General features: G+C 48.9%; 1 protein-coding gene across 1 annotated transcript in view; it reads left to right on the forward strand.

The window, feature by feature from the left end:
* SLC2A9 (solute carrier family 2 member 9) overlaps positions 1-20,336 on the forward strand; it is a 177,676-nt gene that overhangs the window by 117,576 nt on the left and 39,764 nt on the right. The window contains 2 exon segments of the mRNA XM_074352921.1: positions 1,570-1,668; positions 3,056-3,131. Coding sequence (XP_074209022.1) covers positions 1,570-1,668; positions 3,056-3,131 — 175 coding nt within the window.

Below are 20,336 nucleotides of genomic sequence, written 5' to 3' on the forward strand. Positions count from 1 at the left end.
TTATGAGGTGAAGCCCCCACACGGTCCAGTTATGAGTGGCCATGGCCTCCAGTGCCAGTGTAACTTTAGACTCTTAGACCTTTAACCATAAGAATGGCTCTGACATCCTTAATTGTAGCAAAAACACATTCTATGCAGTGATGAAAATTTGCCAGTGTGAGTATTGAAAATCATTGAAGACCAGGAAAAAGTAAAGATTTGTGACTCAGGAGCTAGGGATTTGCATCTCCAAGTTTTAGCTAGTCTTTTTTTTTTTAAGCAAAAATGTTGTATAAAAGATTTGGAAAAGACTGAAAAATAACAAGTGAACTAAGAAGCCAATGTTATCCCCCAAGCGGAGGTAGCCGTTATAAACTATTTTTGTTTATATTTTTCTAGAGTGTGTTAGTTTCACATAACTGTAATTTATAGAACTGTACATAAGTTGGTATACCTTTATGCCCAGCTCTTTTCACTTAAAATCATATCCTGAGGATTTTTCTATATTATTTTAAGTTCTTTTAAAAATATGAATTCCTACGTAATTATCATCTGGATATTCCAGTGTTTATTTAAGCAATTCACTTATTGATGGACCTCTTGATGGTCGTGTGATGGTCCCTGAGTTACTTCATCCCTCTGATCCTCAGCGTCCTCTTTCTGTGAAATTGCAGCAGGAGGAAAGAGGAGAGGATGGCACTGGACATAATCAGAAGATTTATTTGTGTTTTGAACACAGCCTCTTATTAACCCTCCCCACCCTGCAGACAGCCTTGTTGGAGGGTACTTGGTCCTTCTGTCACAGATAAAGGCCCTGGAGCTCTGGGAGGGGGAGTCGTGCACCGGAGTCCACACAGCTGGAAAGCGGCAGACCCAGGATATGAGCCCCAGGCTGCCTGTCTCTGAAACTTCCATCAGGATGTTTTTGGGCCGTTGGCATTTGAAGGAGCTCAGTGAAGAGTCTGTGCTTACCCGCCTGAGATGGAAACACAGGGACAGCTGGACGGAGGCTGGTGACAGCCCTACAGCTGCGGGAAGCTGGGTTGGGGACATGGTTTCAGGGGCTGCAGTCACCTCGGGTTACGGATCTCACACTCCAGAATGAAGCTGACCTGCCCGGGCACAGGCAGAGTGAAAAACAGCGGAGCCTTCTCTGCCCACTCCCACCCCTGGACCTCTGCCCTGGGAGTTGCCCCTAGAGCACCCACGACACGACATGACACGGAGGGATGGAGAATGCTTGCCTCCCGCCCACTGGAGCCAAAGGTGGGGGAAGGGCTGGGAACCACATACGTTCTGTAGCTTTTCCAGACTCCCAGCAGATAAGCCCACCGTCCCCAATGAGGAAGATTAGGGGAAATGTGAGTGTGTGGACACAGCCAGTGCCCATGATCTGTCACTTTATCCTCCCTGCCTTTCCTCCTTTCTCAAAGAGATGTTTCCTCCTGGTTGTGGCAGCGGAGGAAGTGGCCAAGAGTCTCCAGCTGAGAGCCCTTTAGCCATGACCCCAGTGTGGTTCCCAGCACCATGGTCCCCTTCGCTTGCTGCCAAAAGTGGAGTCATAACTGTCTCTCTCTGACCCTGACCTAGGGCTTGGCCATCGAGCACGTGGGACGGAGACCCCTCCTCATTGGCGGCTTTGGGCTGATGACGCTCTTTGGGATCCTCACCATCACACTGACGCTGCAGGTGAGGACACGTGTCTGTCACTCCCCAAGCGAGGTCTGTGTGGGCCTGGCTTCAGCCCCAGTGCTTTTAGGCCTTTGGCCTGGGGAGTCCCCCAAAGAGCCTGGCCCCTTCCTCCTCCCAGGGCTCCCTCCTCAACTGGCTTCTCTTGCTTTTCTGACTCAGGAAGCCCTTCTGCCTCTTGGATACCTCCTCCTCCAGGAAGGCTTCCCTCACCCCACATCTGAGGGAGACACCCTCCTCTGTGTTCCCAGGGACCCCAGAGGCAATTCTGCAACCTCATCACATAGCAGTGGCTTTCACTGTTGACACATCTCTCTCTCCCGATGGACAGTGAGTTGTGGGGGTGAGGACCACGCCTCTATCATTTCCACATTCCCACCTCCCAGCCCAGTGCATGGTGCCCAGGAGGAACTTGGAACGATCTGCAAATGGATGGCTGGATGGGTGGATGGATGGATGTGTGGGTGGATGGATGGATGGATGGATTGACCAACGGATGGGTGGATGGGTGGATGGATAGGTGGATGAATGACCTAGCAGAGAGCCATACAAGAGCTTGCAAGGCTCCTCCCAACCCTAGACCCCCCTGCAGCAGGAGCTGGAGGACTTGGCACGGAGGGGCCTCCCTCTCCCCCCGCCCTCTGTTCTGGACATTTGCCGCTCACCCCTGCCTGTCTCTCTTGTGCCTCCATGCCCTTGCCCACGCAGAACCCTCTCCGGGAACTCCTTTCCTTTCCTTTTCCCCCGGCTGACTTCAGCTCAGCCTTCGAGGTGAGCACAGACTCCTCCCACCCTGAGTCTCTCCAGACTGGGCTCAGGTGCCCCAGCACCTGTTCCCACACTCATCATGTCCCAGCGCCAGTGACACCATGTTCTCATCAACCATCCGGTCTGCTAGAGCGGCGGCAATTTCCTAAACGTCCTTCCACACCCAGCGTGAAGCCACCCCCACGTGCTAGACAAGTGACAGCCCCTCCAGGCACATTTAATGACAGGAGTTAAGTCATCTTACACCTCGTCAGGACAGCAGGTGTAGAAATACAGTGTTTTACATAATAATAGGGATTGACTAAGAGCATTTTTGAAATGTGATAATGCCTGTAAAAATGTCTCATATTGCCTGCTTCCATCTAAGCCCTCAATACATGTTAGTTATTCATTTATTGACCACCTACTGTGTGCCAGGACTGTGCTAACCTCTTCAAAGGCAACATCCCATTTCACTCCCTCATCTGTAAAATCGGCGATGGGATAGCTTAGGGGTCATCCTTGTCCCAATTTTACAGACGCTGAAACTGGGGCTCAGAGATAGAAAGTGACCTGCCCCAGGTCACACAGCTGGATCGAGGAGGAGCTCCTTCCCTGCCCAACGGCTGCTCTCTCGCAGGACCAAGCTCCCTAGATCCACTACCTGAGTATCATGTGCATTCTGGCCATCATCGCCTCCTTCTGCAGCAGGCCAGGTAAGGCGTCCCTCCTTCCTCACTGGCTGGCCCAGGGACTCACGGCGCCACCAGGGTGGGGTGTCTCAGTACAGATGACTCCTTGGGGTCCAGGGAGGGGCGAGGGCCACTGAGGATGGAGGGGGAAGAGAGTCCACCTGTTTAAATGCAGCGACTGCCTTCATTTCCATCCCACCGATGGATGGGTAACGGGCTCCCCAAAGATGCATAGACAATAGCGTACGACAGCCCAGCAGCTGGGAGCCGCTGCGAGAGCTGTGAGCCGGATACACTGGTTTGGGGTGAATCAAAGCTACTCGGTTACAGTCTGTGCCCACAGAGAAGCTCCAGCTTAGTGTGGAAGATACAGGGATGAGACGATGACGATGTCCGAGACGCAGTGGTCATTGCCTGTGTGCTGTACTTGTGTGTACACGTGTGTACACGCGTCCTGGTGTGTGCCAAGCACTTGATGTGTGCTCACTACTTTAGGGCTCCTGGTAGCTCAGGAAGAGGCAGAGATGGGCACCTCCTTGCACAGAGCAAGGAGTGATGGACTTGTCGACTCCCAGGTCCCTCATCACCCACTTACACCTGTGTAGATGTGAAGTCTTCAGAGCCTCAGTTTACCCAGGACCCATCTTCAGTCCCAGCTCTGCCGCTTTCCTAGTAGGAACATCCTCTCCTCTCCTGGGGCCTCAGTCTCCTCATCTGTCAAATGGCCAGGGTGGGTGGGACCGAGGGCCCTGCCCTCCCCTGGCTCTGGGTCTGGATCCCACCGGGGCCCATCACAGGCCAGGGTGGGACCAGGAAGGTGGTTCAGGGAGGTCTGTTGTACAGACCTCTCCGGGAGGGGCTGCCGCGCTGCGTCTCTGCCCTGGTTCCTATGTTGATGAAAACAACACTAAGTTTCTATGAGAACAAATGGAGCTGAATTTCTCTCTCTCCTTTTGTGCTGCTGATTTTCAGGGGCCACCGTGTTTCATGTCCCATCCCTACCTGGGACCACAGAATGTTATAATGAGATGGTGGAATGGGCTGTAGAATGACTGGGGGGAGGCACCAGGCACTCACACGTGTGCGCGCATGCACACGCACATACACACACACACACACACACACACACTGCGCTGCCATGATGAGACGGCTGGAGGAAGGGGAAGGCACCTTCCAGGCGGGGTGGCTAATTAACAGGAGGATGAGTGAGGAGCACACGTTGCAGGTGAAGGAGGTTCAAGGAGGGGAGGTGTTCAGCCCCACGCAGCCTCCACGTGTCCCCCCACCATGGGCAGCATTCACAGCGGTGCCCCTGGAGCTGGGCGGCCAGTGGCTCTGGGCGAGGCCTGGGGACACTGGGGTGCAGACCCAGAGGGGCAGTCTCTGTGCTCACAGGGCTTCTAGGCTGAGATGACACCTGCCCAGTGAGATACACGGGCACACACACACCACTGGACACAAACACTCACAGACACACAGGTATGCACACCACACCCGTGCACCCACATGCCCTACATGCACGCATACTCTCCATCACATCATCCCGGTTCACTTCCTTCCCAGCATCTTTCCTGGCCTCGTCAGCTCACGGTCTGCTCATTTGTTTAACACAGGGATTGACAGACTGTTTTCTGTAAAGGGCACAATAGTAAATATTTTACAGGCCACGCAGCCTCAGTCGCAACGATGCAGCTCTGCAGTGCAAGTGCAGCCCCAGGCAGTGCAGAGGAAGGGTACATGGCTGTGTCCCAATAAAACTTTACCTACATGAGCAGGTGGAGGGCCAGATGTGGCCTGTGGGTGGTGGTCCGCGGAGGCCGGGTTTCATGTGTCTCCCCCTGACTAGAATATAAGCCCCACGAAAGGACCTTGTATGTGGTTCCTTATCTTCCCCTGAGAACCTAGCAAGTATTCCAGACACGTTAAGGGATGGGTGACAGAAGTGAGTAAGGAGCCAGGAAGGAGGGATGCAGGCTTTGGGAGCAGGTGTGACAGTGGCTTTCTAGCTGGTGGAGGCCACAGGCCCCCAGTTCTGCCATATCCCTGAAGTTCCTTAGGAAGAGGCAGCTGGGTTTCATGATGTCAGTGGAAATATGGAGGAGGCATTAGCCAACTGCATGTACTAAAAGGATTAGCTAAGCTGATACCAAAATTCTTTATTAGAGAAAGAACAGACGTAGGTTTAATTCTATTCAAATCAATTACACAAGCATTTATTGAGCACCTGCTCTGTGCTAAACTGGAGGTGGAGGCAAAGATAAAATAGAACTAGATTTTTAAATCTCGAAGTCCGAACTGAAGAGTATGTACTGTTGTTGGAAACGTCCAATCACTTTCTCATCTCTGCAACAAATAGACGGCACACCTGCTATAGGGCCCAACAACACCTTAACCGCAGACAAAAAGAATGGTCTCATTGCTTTTAACCCAGCCTTACTAACTTAAAAAACGGTCCTGAGGTCACTGACTTAGCAAAATGATCCTTAATAATGCATTCTTGAGCAGTGCACTTCAACTGCCTGACGGATCGGGTCGGAATTCTGAGTCATGTTAACATCGGTGTATTGGTCAGCATAATGCTAGCTGCCTAACAAATAGGTCCCCAATGGCCACAGCTCCCACAGTAAAACTCACCTCCTCATCCGTGTAACCATCCACAGCCAGTGTCCCTTTTAGGTGGGTGGCTTGGACCCAGGCTCCGTCGGTGCTGTGGCTCTACCAGTCCTGGGGATGCACTGTCCATTGCATCCAGTAGGCAGGAGAGGGAAATGCACATGGAGGAAGCTTCTTAAGAGCCTTGACCCAGAGTAACCCCATCTCTTCCATTCATATTCCAGTGGTGAGGACAAGTCACAGGGCCAGACTTAGAGGCATAGGGGCTGGGAAATGGAGGCCCTGCTGAGCAGCTGCTCACCAGCAAGAGCTTTGTGCTGTGAAAGGTGCATCACAGATAATTCGGGCAGCCAGGAATCTCTGCTGTGAGCATGGCCTGTACCTGAAACACCAGTTCCCCCAAAGTGCCAGTTCTGGCCTGAGACCTAGAAGGACTTGTGGGTGCTCATAATGACCAGAGAGCTCAGAAGGGCCCAGGACAGGCGCTGTCACTGCTGGGCTGTTCTAAGAGGGAGGCAGGGCAGGTTACCACAAGTGATTTGATTAAACCCAGAGGCAGTGACTAGGGTCCTCTCTGGCCCCATCCTGCCCTTTGCCCTGCCCTTGCCACACCAGTAATGGCGTTCGGGCATTAACCTTTCTTGGTTGTGCCCGTGCTGGGTGCCTTACACATCACCCCTACTCTGCACATTAGTCTTGAAACTAGAATTAACCACCCTCATTGACAAATGAGGAAACTGAAGGCCAGAGAGGTTACAAAGTCCCCAACATAAAACTGCTGGTAAGTGTTGGAGTCAAGATTTGAACCCAGATTCTTTAAAACCCTGTGCTTTTTTACCCATTGCAGAGGATGAGAATTCACATCCATGCACAGCTCTGAATTTTTTCAACACATTCCCCCTGGCCCCTGATCTAGTCTTCACACCAGTTTCTGATAATAACAGTTATTGAGCACTTCCTATGTACCAGGTCGTGTTCCAAGTGCTTTAATTCTTGTAAAAATAACTACATGAACACACCCCAGAGTCCAGTTGTCAAAATAAAATCACAATAAGCAGACACGTTTTCGGAATCAAACTTTACTGATAATTCTCAGGACACCACTCATGATAAAGCACAGGTGAAGTCTAAAACCATCAGTGCAACTCCCCAGATTCTTCCCTGCACGTTAGAGGGCCTTCCGGTCCAGGTTAAACTTATAAGGCCTCTAAATAAAACATGCAGGGAATACACTTATACACAGGAACTATTTTACTCATAAAGCATCTTCATTTCATACTTGGATAATTACACAGCTGACACTGGCATTTTCCAGTGGACTGTCCCCGTAGCTACACATTCCATTCTAAATAGACCAGGGATAGCCTACTAAGAAGCATTTTGCACATAAGGACTCTCTCTTATCTTTCTGCCAGAAAATACCATTACAAGGATGGTTTAGCAAGCTTACGAACAGAATGGACTGGGTTATTTTTTTTTCCTCCCTCCCTATCCCAGGTGATAAAAGATGCATTATAGGTAAGCTGTGATAGCTTTCCTTCCCAAACTAATTTTATTCCCATTTTATAAATGAAAAAACCCAAAGAACACATTAAGTAATTTTCCCCAAATCACGCAGCTAAGAGGCAAGGGCTGGATTTGAACCTACACCATCTTAGCCTGCCGTCTTCACTCTGATCTGTGCACGTGGTCAAAACTCATCGGCTGTTTGCTAAAAGGTGGTGCAATTAGCCCCTTTTGAATTGACCTGCAGGGCCGACACAGAGAATTGGGGTTAAGAGGGGAAGCTTCTGTCTTTATCTGCTTAGGCTGCGTCTACTCTGGGTCGATGTGAATCAGTCCTGTGTGTGTCTACACAGAAAGGTAGAATTCTGCCATTCGTGTCTAGTTGTCAGATCTCCAGGGCTGAAGGTCAATTTAGAGCAGTTTGATTTTCATGGTTTCCAGCTGTTCCTGCTTCAGATACTATCTGCACACCGAGGTCAGGATGGGTCCTTCTTCGTCTCTTAAACTCAGATACTTTCTAAATCATAGCACTCGGTATTGACGCAAAGGCTGAGCTGACACGCACGGAGCTTCACAATGAACTGGGGCAGAGCAGCACATGGGAACAATTTCAAAGCTGGTGGGGGACATCCGAGACCCTTTGGCAGATGAGGAATTATGCCCGGGAGCTGGGACGAATTAGAACTAAGACATCCCAAGTTCATAAAAGAACAGAAAGGTTTTCAGTCCAGTTATTCATTGGACACTTAAGTCTCATTGAAGATTTCCCTGCCAGGAAGTCCTCCAACCATGACTTGATTGCTTCCATTGATGGGGAACTCACTAGCTGACAAAAAGTTCAACATCAGCAAACTAGGGCCTGTAAGCCAATTCTGGCCCATGGCCTTTCATGTATGACCCACGAGCAACGAATGGCTTTTACAATTTAAAAGGAAAACAGGAAGAATGTGTGACAGAGACCAGACGTGGTGGCCAAAAATAACCCTGATCTATTTCCTTTCTGAGCTTTTTCAGAAAAAGTTCGCCACCCTCTCTAGAGTCCCTCCATTCTGACATTTGGAAGAAGGAGAGTGAGCTAGTTTAAGAGGGAAAGAAAGATGAATTTCCACACAGCAGGACCAGCCAGCAAAAATGCCAGAATGTAAAAGGAAGTTAATGGCAAAGGAAACACCAGTGACCCAGCTGGACCAGAGCAGTGGTCCCCAAACAGTGCTGAATCACCTGGGGAGCTTCTAAAAGTCCGAATGCCCGGGCTGCCTCCACAGCCAACCAAACCCTGGTCTCGGGGTGGGACCTGGTCCCACAGTTTCTAACACTCACGCGTGATTCCACCCTGCAGCCAAATTTGGAAATCCCTGGGCTAGAGCCTTGTTTTTCAGCCTTGGCTGAACACTTTACAATCCCCCGGGTGGCTTAGAGACTGACAGTGAACGCTGATTCAGGCCTCAGCAGACGCCAGCTCAATGGCACCTCTGGGGTGGCGCCGGCGAGCTCGGGTGGGACACGGCACAGAGGACGAGTCTGGAGCCAGTCCAGGGAGCCTGGGGCATCACACTAAGATTCGCGATTTTATCCTGAGCTCCAGAGAGGTCTGCTGGGGGAAATCTTAAGCATGAACTTCACGGGGCAGATTTGCAGTGAGAAGAGTGGATCTGGGAAGCGGATGGGAGGGTACAAACCAGTTACACAAAGAATGCAAATTGGGCTCATCCACAAACCCACCAGAAGTGCTTCCCTGACCAAAACCACAAAGCTCTGCCTTCTGTGCTTTTCCTCAAACCCTCACTCTCCTCGTGATGATCTTGTTTCCCTCCCGGTGTTTGCAAGCGCTGCTGTCTCATAACCACGCTGTGTGCTGAGTGCCTGGCACTTCAGACCCAGCTCTCCATCAGTGTCTGAGAGGGTCCCCAAGGGAGGTCCACCTGGCCCCCAGGCTCAGATTATTGCCGTGGACTCGGTTCTTGTCTTGCTGCAGAAAGAATTCAGAGATGAGAAGAGGAGGTTAAAGTAAAGTGAAGATTTATTAAAGGGTAGACAGTACACTCTCAAGGAGAGACCGGGTGGATTCAGGTGAGCATCTGCCCTGAGTTTCTTTGGCAAGTTGGTTACTTAGGGTGTGAAAATGAATGGGTGGGATAGTCATTGGGGAGGAAAGGGTCTGGGGTCATATTCCCTGATTTTCATCCTAACTCCACCTTCCCGAAGGGGTTTGTTATTTAGTCTGGATCTGAAGTGTCTTGGTGTCGGTGCATGATGGGTACTTCCAATCTGCAAGGCTAATTTTATTGAAATGAGGGCATAATGAGCAAAAGGTTACTTCGGACACTGGAGATTCTTGCCCTTTCCACCTTTCTTTGTCGGCCTCCAGGGCACTTGTCACTCCAAAATGTGTGACCACTTATCAGCCCAGAGGTTCCTGCTTTTCTTTCTCTGCCCAGCGACCCCTGTTTTTACATGATAAAGGGTTTCCTGCATTAAGCCCGTGCCCCTCCTTTCTACCCAGTTCCTGCCATTTGGCCTTTGTCCTCCTTTCTTTGCTTATATCTAGCTGTCTGCCTGCTCTAACAAAATCAGCTGTCCGTCCTTACCCTCTGCTCCCCAGACCCCCTGTGTTCACCCCGCAGCTGGGCCCCGCCCCCTCCAGCTACTGTGGCCATGAGATCAACCAGGGCTTAGAAGCTTCGCTTGGACTCACACTGACGGCACACAGCTTAAGCCCCCAGGACAATGACCTGTCCGAGGGGAGCTGCCATTTGGGTTGTGAGAGCACCTTGCATCTTCCTAAGTGGACAGGAAGGAGCAGATCCCAAGAGGAGCCACCCTAGGAGACTGGCTGGGAGACACTAGGAGATAAATGGCCGAGGGTTTCCTGGTGGGGGCCGCCCCTCCAGGATTGAATGAAAAGGCTCAACCTCCCAGGAGAGAAGCTTTAAGTTAGCCTGAGGCAGCTTCTGTGGCGAGCAGATCAACTCAAGGAGACTTGACAGGGAGCTGGAATTAGGTGAAGGCAAAGAAAGAAAACCAGAAAGGCAGTTTCCTGCCACATATTTTATTCGTGGGCATAACCCCCAGGCAGTGGCGGAGAAGCCTAATGAATGAGGCAGATGAAAGAACTTAACTTCAAGGGAAAGGAGATTGTCCCGAAGCCTGTCAGTTACAGTCTGAAAAAGCTTATGACGGCTGACTCTGTGCCCGGCACGAAGTTAAGCCCTGTAAGCGCAGTTTACGAGTGGCTGGGAAGGACGGACGCACCCTGGTCCACGCAACAGGGTGGAGTTTGATCTCAGCTCTTATGAAGGTGCACACTGGGATCTGAACGCTCCAGGGGCTCGCGCAGTACTGAGGGAGGAGATGCCAAGTGCCCAGGGAGCAGAACGGGACACCTCTATCTGTCACATGGACTTATCTGGAAAGACTGCCCACATGTACTGACCTCTGCGGGGACCATCAGGATCTCTGCCCCGCCTGCCCCTCTTGCCCACCCTGACCCTCTCCCCACACCACACATTCTCCCTGCTTCCCGGCCACACGGAGGTGCCTGCAGCTGCCCCACTGGCCACCCATGCTTGCAGAAGTCCAGCCTTTGCACATCTGTTCCCCCACCTTATCCATTTGAGGAATGGCTTCTCAGCTTTAAAAAGTCAGCGCACACTGACCCTTGAACCTTTCTTAGAACCAGACAGCCCCTCCTCCGTGCTCCCTCCGCCCCGAGATTTGCTGCTGGTCTCATTCTCTTCACCCCGTACTGCAGAGGCCGTGGCTGCTCAGTCCCATCTAACATCGGGGGTGTTGCAAAAGCAGGGACCTCGTCTCCATCCCTTCTGTGCTCCAGGCACCAGACACAGAGCCTGGCAACTGGCTAGCACTCAGGAAGTGATTGTATTTCTCACGTATTTATTCGACACTCACTCAGCAAGTCCCTACGGTGTGACGTGTGGTGTTTTCTGTGTCATTTTTCCCCACACCAATTCTCCACGTCTCTCACACCAGCTGGGCGTCCAGCCATTCGATTCAGTCCTCACGCTATCTGCCCAGAGCGAGCACAGACCCTCAAGACCAGGGCTCAGTCCCGCAGGACTCCCCGGCTTCGCACGCCAGCTGCAGCCGGGGTCCCCGGGTGACCGCATCTCCTCCTGACTGACTGCAGCGCAGGGCTTCCCAAGACCCGCCCCCTCGGGTTCAGTGCTTTGCTAGAATGCCTCCCAGAACTCTGGAACATGCTCTACCTACGACTACAGCTTATATAAAGGACACAACTCAGGAAATGGGAGAGACGCCCAGGGCGAGGTACTGGGAGTGAGTGTGGCGCTTCCGGGCCCCGTCCCGGGCCCCCACCTTCCCAGCCCCTAGCAGCGCTCACCAGCCTGCAAGCACCCCGACTCCATGTAGGAACTTCTGCAGAGGTTTCGTCACACAGGCATGATCGACTCAGCCACTGGCCAGAGGGGACTGAACTCTGCCTCTGTGGAGGTAGGAGGGTTGAGCTGAAATCTCCAGCCTTGTCAGCAAGGCCAGCTTCTCCTTGGAAACTGTCTAAGGGCCACGTGAGTCACCTTCTCAGCATAAACTCTGGCGTGGTGTTAGGGGCTCCGTAGGAACAAGGAGACGCTCCTATCACTCAGGAACTTCCAAGGGTTTGAGGCGCTCCATGCCCTCTGCCAGGAACCATGGAGAGAGACCAAATGTGTATTCTTATTGTAGTTCCCTTGCCAGGCTCTGGGCCAGGATTGGAGATAACAGAGAGCGAGACAGACGGTGTCCCTGCCCCCACGGACATGCCTGAAGCATAAAAGAGCAGCAGGGGCCGCCACCCATGCAAGCCTGAACAGGCACAGGATAGACTAATTTTAACTGCAATTAATTTCTCCCTAATAAGAGAAATTATATACTAAGAAATGATTGGGCCAGGTAAGACTGAGCTTTGAAGCACCACAAACCACTGTCATAGTTAAGATGTTCTGTCACCAGACCCACCCCCAAGGACTAATTTTCATCCCAGTTGAGAATAATGTAGATAAAGACATAAGTTCGTTAAATTAGTACAAGGGGTTCCTTCGTCCCAGGAGGGCAAACAGGAATAAGAAACGTCCCAACTAGGAGCTCAGAGCCCAGGATTAGAGGCAGTTTCTAAGCAAAGAAAAAGAGGACGTAATCTATCATCATCGGGGAAGGAGTCTGGGTGAGAAGTTGAGGCTCAGAGAGGTTAAGTGTTTACCAAGAGTCACACAGCTGATGAGCAGGGGAGCTAAGATTCCAGTTCAGGTTAGTGTGACTCCAAAGCCTGAGTTCTTAAGATCTACAACAGGCTACCAAGATAAGGCAGAGTTAGAATCCAGGCTTCTTTTATACTAAAAGCAGAAGGAGTAAAATCAAACATTTCCTGGTTCCCATCAGCCTCCAGAGGGGATGTTAATTCCTTCCTTCCTGCGGTCAGTCACAGGTGGGCCTGCTCAGGGTGTTTCCTGTGAGCTACACAAAGGTATTTTAGCTTAATGCTCATTACCTGGGAGCCAGGGTTCCCAGAGATGGGCCATTATGTATAAGTTTAGCTCATAGGCAACATCCCTTTAGGGATGAACTTGTAGCAAGAGCAATAGAAGACAAAGGTTAGAGTAAAAGAAACAAATCCAACATGGAGTCAGATTTGTTCTCCCCGATTACAAGGGTCCCTGCTGAGAATGTATGACACACTCCACCGGGGTAATTTGAAGAGAGTTTGATGAGAAGACAAATTGCAATGGTGAAGGCAGACTACTGGGAAATGTCAAAGACCTTAATTAATTTGAAGGTCTCAGCATACGACCCAAACATCCGTCCCTCCGCCAACTGGCCATGTAGGAGGCAAAGCCATTACTGAAAGTTAATTCATCAAAAGTCAACTCCCTGAATGGTCAGATGGCTGAAAGCCAAGTCACAGAGAAAAATAATTTGCTGAATTTATCTTATCTCTTTTAACTCATCTATCAAGAATGTACAGAATTCGGTGTGGAATAGAATGGTTTTAACGCCTTTAATTGATTTCTGTCTTATGCTTCATTTTGCCTGCATAGGTGAATTTTGAACATTTTCCCTCTGTTTTTAAATTTAATTCCCTGTTGTTACAGCTGAAGGCTACTGGGGCAAGAGGAAACACAGCTGAGCAGCATAAAATATATCGGTACCCATGGTAGGACAGTTGTCTTCCTTCCTCTCGGAATCCGTTTCGTTTCAGAGACTCATACACACAAGCAACAGGGTTTTGGGATAGCAAGAGATGCATCAACACATTTATCTTAATTTATTAGATTCCTGTGTTTGGGAAGCAAGAGTTTGGAGAACAAAGGTGCAGAGAGCAAGGGATCCCCACACAGCCGTAGACGGGGTTTCTCTTTTTACCTTATTCTTACTCTTATTCACAAATGGATTTTACATTGTTGTCTTTTGGTGAAATGACCTTGAGCCGACCATGTACCCTTCATCAGTCACTTTTCCGAGCCCTAATTCTTGGCCAGAACGAGGAGACACCAGACCCGCATGCCCCAGGTGAGCCCCGTGCCCCAGGTGACCCCCAGGGGGGCTGTGAGGCTCAAGAAAGAGGATGCTTAGTGGATGCTCTTGGAATCTCACCAGAACTTTAACAAAATCTGCATCGATCTTGGCAAGTCCTTGTTCCTTTCTGGGTCTTGGGTTCCCCATCAATGAAATGAGGGGCTGAACCAGATTTAGGGGTTCTGCAGCTGCATAGCTGTGCTTCAGAACCTTCTTCTATGGTCAGGTGGCCCACCCGCCCCCCATCCAGGCCACTGGGTAGGCAACAGGAATGGCATTTTAACATGTTTTCTGGAAGATCCCTGAGCATCCAGTCCAGCCCAAACCACTTTCCTGTTCGTGGAAGTTTCCAGGGTTAAGGACCAACTCTGGCTGCCTGGAGACCCACACCCAGGTGAACTGGCCAAACTGTGCACTGGCCACTCACTTCTCCCATACGGACCCTCAGGGCAATAGTAAAGGTCGTACGACAATGGTGACAGTGTGAACAATCGTGTGTTTAGCCAGCATTCCGGGTTCTGTGCTGAGTATTTCTCCCCAGCAGTCTCACCCAGCCCTCACACCAGCGTGCTGGGCAGAACGTCTTGTTCCTACTTTGACCACGAGGAGGCTGAGACTCCAAGTGGTTATGACTCTTATGGGTCACGTGTGCAGGTGCCCTGGCATCAGAGGGCTGGCAATGTTTGTGCTCTTTACTCCTGTAGTGGGGGGAATATTGACCCCCTAAGACTCACGTCCATTCAGGATCTCAGAATGTGACCTTGTTTAGAAATAAGGTCTTTGCCAATGTCATTGGTTATGGGTCTCAAGAGGAAATCACCCTAGATTCAGGGTGGGCCTCAAATCCAATGACTAGTGTCCTTATAAGACATGGAGAGGACACAGAAAGACACACAGAGGGCAAGGTGAAGATGGCAGAGGTTGGGGTGATGTGGCTACCATCCAAAGAACACCATGGTTGGCCGGCGACACTGCAAGTTAAGAGGCACAGGATGGTTCCTCCCTCACAGAATCCAGAGAAAACCAAGCCTGCCAACACCTCGATTTCAGATGTCTAGACTCCAGACCTGAGAGAGAATAAATATCTACTGTGTTAAGTCACCAGGTTTATGATGATTTGTTAGAGCAGCCACAGGAAACTAATAGAGCCACACAGTTGGCAGGAAGATACTTCCTCGCATCCAGGCAGCTGTCGATGCAGGGCCTGTGGGCTTTGGGAATGACAGCTTTCCATCATCTAACCATCCTCATCCCCATCATCGTTAACCGCACAGATGGGGGCCAGCTGCTCACCAAGTCCACGGTGGGCATTCTGCTTATCCAAGAAGACCAGAGAGAATTTTCTCAATTAATATCATCTTCCTTAAGCAGAGCACCTGTTCAGAGGTAGGTACTCTGCCACATTCACCCTGATCTTCACTGCATCCTGCCAATGAAACACCCTACTCCTGACGAGGACACCTGGGCTCCGGGAGCCTGCTTTACCCGCATCCCAGGGCACGTGGCTGGCCCAGGATTGGCACCCATTTCTTCCTGACTTTGATGTCACCTTTCCTGCCATTCTCTCTCCTGTTTTTCCAAACACCTAGTTTCCCTGCTTATCTCTTTCCCACAGCCTAAGACAGAGTTAATTAGCGAGCTTATCTCCTAAGGCAGTGTGAACTTGGAAATGTGGCTGTGCTCTGATTTCTGGCTAAATTGTCTCCAGATAGGATGGTCCCTCAGATGCAATCCCAAGAAAACATGTCCTGAGAGAGAACTTGAGCCCTCCAAGGGTTCCACGCAGAAGGCTGGATTTGCAACAGAAATGTGGAACGTTTTTTATGAACAACTATATGGAAACAAAATGGATAACCTAGAGGAGATGGACAAGTTTCTGGAAACATATAGTCCACCAAGACTGAATCAAGAAGAAACTGACCACTTGAACAAACCGATCACTAGAAATGAAATCGAATTAGCAATAAAAAACCTCCCTACAAATAAAAGTCCAACCAGACGGCTTCACTGGGGAATTCTACCAAACATACAATGAAGAACTCATACCAGTCCTTCTCAAACTCTTCCAGAAGATTGAAAGGAGGGAATACTCACAAACTCATTCTATGAAGCCACAATCACCCTGATACCAAAACCAGGCAAAGACACTACCAAAAAAGAGAATTACAGACCAATATCACTGATGAACACAGATGCAAAAATCCTTACCAGATTATTAGCAAATAGAATGCAACAGCACATAAACAAGATTATACACCATGATCAAGTGGGGTTCATCCCAGGGACACATGGGTGGTTCAACATACGCAAATCAGTCAATATAATACATCACATCAACAAGAGAAAGGACAGAAACCACATGATCATCTCAATAGATGCAGAAAAAGCACTTGATAAAATTCAACACCCATTTATGATAAAAACTCTCACCAAAGTGGGTATAGAAGGAACATATCTCAACATAATAAAAGCTATATATGACAAACCTACAGCCAGCGTAGTACTCAATGGTGAAAAACTCAAAAGCTTCCTACTAAAATCTGGGACAAGACAAGGCTGTCCACTCTCACCACTCCTATTCAGCATAATCTTAGAAGTGCTAGCCACAGCAATCAGGCAAGAGAGAGAAATAAAAGGGATCCAAATTGGAAAAGAAGAGGTAAAATTGTCACTATATGCAGATGACATGATACTATATATAGAAAACCCTAAAAGGTCCACACAAAAACTACTAGAACTAATTGAAGAATTCAGCAAAGTAGCAGACTACAAGATTAACATTCAAAAATCAGTTGCATTTCTTTACACTAATGATGAATCAACAGGAAAGGAAAGGAAAGAAACAATCCCCTTTAAAATAGCACCCAAAGTAATAAAATACCTAGGAATAAATCTAACCAAGGAGGTGAAAGACTTATACATGGAGAACTATAAACCACTGGTGAAGGAAATTAAAGAAGACTTTAAAAATGGAAAGATATCCCATGCCCCTGGATTGGAAGAATCAATATTGTTAAAATGGTCATACTGCCCAAAGCAATCTACAGATTTAATGCAATCCCTATCAGATTACCCAGGACATATTTCACAGACTAAAACAAATCATAATAAAATTTATATGGAACCACAACAGACCTAAAATTGCCAAAGCATCACTGAAGAAAAAGAAAGAGGCTGGATGAATAACCCTCCCAGACTTCAGACAACACTATAGAGCTACAGTAATCAAAACAGCATGGTATTAGTACAGAAACAGACCAGAAATGAATCTACAAACTTTTGGTCAACTGATCTTCGACAAAGGAGGCAAGAACATACCATGGAATAAAGAGTCTCTTCAGCAAATGGTGTTGGGAAAACTGGACAGCAGCATGTAAATCAATGAAGCTAGAACACTCCCTTACACCATGAACAAAAATAAACTCAAAATGGATCAAAGACTTAAATAGAAGACAAGATACAATAAACCCCCAGAAGAAAACAGGCAAAACATTATCTCACATACATCTCAAAAATATTCTCCTAGGGCAGTCTACCCAAGCAATAGAAATAAAAGCAAGAATAAACAAATGGGACCTAATGAAACTTACAAGCTTTTGCACAGCAAAGGAAACCATAAGCAAAATAAAATGACAACCTACAGAATGGGAGAAAATTTTTGCAAAAGATGAAACTGACAAAGGCTTGATCTCCAGAATATATAAGCAGCTCATATGACTAAATAAGAAAAAAACAAACAACCCAATCCAAAAATCAGCTGAAGACCTAAACAAGCAATTCTCCAAGGAAGATATACAAATGATCAATAGGCACAAGAAAAGATGCTCAGAATCACTAATTATCAGAGAAATGCAAATCAAAACTACAATGAGGTATCACCTCACACCAGCCAGAATGGCCATCATTCAGAAGTCCACAAATGACAAATGCTGGAGAGGCTGTGGAGAAAAGGGAACCCTCCTACACTGCTGGTGGGAATGCAGTTTAGTGCAGCCACTGTGGAAAACAGTATGGAGATTCCTCAAAAACTAGGAATAGACTTACCATATGACCCAGTAATCCCACTCCTGGGCATATATCCAGAAGAAACCCTATTTCAAAAAGACACCTGCACCCCAATGTTCATAGCAGCACTATTTACAATAGCCAAGACGTGGAAACAGCCTAAATGTCCATCAACAGATCACTGGATAAGGAAGAAGTGATATATTTATACAATGGAATACTATACAGCCATAAAAATAACAACATAACGCCATTTGCAGCAACATGGATGTCCCTGGAGAATGTCATTCTAAGTGAAGTAAGCCAGAAAGAGAAAGAAAAATACCATATGAGATTGCTCATATGTGGAATCTTAAAAAAAAAAAGAACACAAATACAAAACAGAAACAGATTCATAGACATAGAAAACAAACTTGTGGTTCCCAGTGGGGAGGGGGTGGGAAGGGATAGACTGGGAGTTTGTAGATACTGACAGGCATATGCAGAATAGATAAACAAGATTATACTGTATAGCACAGGGAAATATGCTCACAATCCTACAAGATCTGGTGGTTGCTCACAGTGAAAAAGAATGTGACAATGAATATATGTATGTTCATGTATAACTGAAAAATTGCTCTCCACAGGAAATTGACACAACATTGTAAAATGACTACAATTCAGTAAAATAAAATTTAAAAAAAAAAGAAATGTGGAACGTTCTGAAAACTGGTTATGCAGCCCCAGAGTCGGTGACATCTGCCTGGCTTCTAGGGCATCCCTGTGGTCCTCATCAGCCGCCATCCTCCTGGCTGGGATGGAGTAATCTCGACCAAGCAGAGGAATGTGCCGCTAGTCGCTCCTTGCAGCCACTGAGATGGTGAAAGCGTGATTCTTTGGGTGATTAGTGTCCTGGGGCTGCGGTGTCAAGTACCCCAAGCTGGTGGCTCTAACACCAGCTAGCTAGTCCCTCACAGTTCTGGAGCCCAGACGTCTGAGATCAGACTGTTGGGAAGGCTGAGCTCCTCCAGAAGCTCGGGGAGAATCTGTTCCCGCCTCTCTGCTGCCTCCTGGTGGCTGCCAGCATTCCTTGACTTGTAGCCACATTCTCCAGTCTCTGCCCCACCTTCCCGTTGCCTCCTCCTCTATGTGTCTGTCCCTCAAATCCCCCCACCTCTCTTGTGAGAATACGTGACTCTGCATTTAGAACCCACCCAAATAATCCAGGATAAGCACCTCCTCTCAAGACCCGTAACGGAACCATCTCCTTTGTCCTATAAGAATATGCACACGCTCCAGGGGTTAGGAGTAAGTGGAGGGTCCCATCCCGCTCCTGTGGTGGGGGAAGGGCTCACAGCTCTGCAGTAGCACCGCCCCCCATCCCCACACAAGTCCTCCTCCTTCTCTCCTGGCTCACCCATTCTGATCGCACAGTGGGTGGGGGGACTCGAGAGCTCTGAACAACCTGTCGGCCCTACTTGTGCACACAGTGACCTGACTCTGCAGTTTCCACCTCCATCATGTCTTGGTTCTATTCTGTCCTCCCATTGCCCATACAATGTAAATATTCCCTAAACACAATGTGAGTCCAAGGCAAGGAACTGTCACCTCCAATAAAGAGGATCGGGGAGGCATAAAAGCGTATTCAGTGTCTATGTCTTGAGGAGTTAATAGGCAGTGGTTCTTGGGGGCCAGTCGGGATGGGGCAGGGACTGTGCTGATGTCCTGTGACTGCTGTTACAGATCACCACTAACCTGGCAGCTTAGAACAACGTACATCTCTTCTTCTATGGTTCTGGAAGCCAGAAGTCTGAAACCAGCCTCCCTGGAGCAGACTCAAGGTGTCTGCAGGGCTGGTTCCTTCTGCTCTGGGGGAATTTGTTCTCCAGCCTTTGCCCACTTAGAGACGGCCCACATTCCTTGGCTGGTGGCCCCTTTATCAGTCTTCAAAGCCAACAGGGGAACAGCTTCTCTATTCCCTGACCTCCTGCCTCCTTTTTACAAGGACCCTGTGATTGGGCCCGTCTGGATTGGATCCAGAATAATCTTTCCATCTCAAGATCCTTAAGCACATCTGCAAGGACTCCTGTCATATAAGGTAACATTCTCAGGTTCTAGGGATTAAGATTTTGACATCTTTGCAAGGAGGTGGTAAGCAACATTCCAGGTGGTAACAGCACTTCCTAAGTTGCTGTTATATGTTGATTTGATGCGATGGGATGCGATGCGATGGGATGGGGTGAGGTGAGGTGAGGTGAGATGAGATGGAATGGGATGGGATGCTCCCTAGTAACACACAAGAGAGCAGGGCATGTTTGGAAAGCAGCAGCTAGTCCAGGTGGCTGGTGGTGTCGGGGCAGCTGTGGTGTTAGCGGCGGGGCTCAGAGGGCAGCAGGACCACATGAGGCGCTGCCTCGCATGCTCAGTTTGCACAGTGAGTGTATTGGTTCTCTGGGGCCTCCATAACCAAGTCCTACAGACCAGGCGGCTTTAACAACAGAAATGTATTGTCTCACAATTCTGGAGGCGGGAAGTCCAAGATCAAGGTGTCAGTAGGGTTAATCTCTGCCGCCTCTCTCCTTGGCGTGTAGACGGCCC

This window comes from Camelus bactrianus, chromosome 2 (assembly GCF_048773025.1).
Source record: "Camelus bactrianus isolate YW-2024 breed Bactrian camel chromosome 2, ASM4877302v1, whole genome shotgun sequence".
NCBI lineage: Eukaryota > Metazoa > Chordata > Mammalia > Artiodactyla > Camelidae > Camelus > Camelus bactrianus.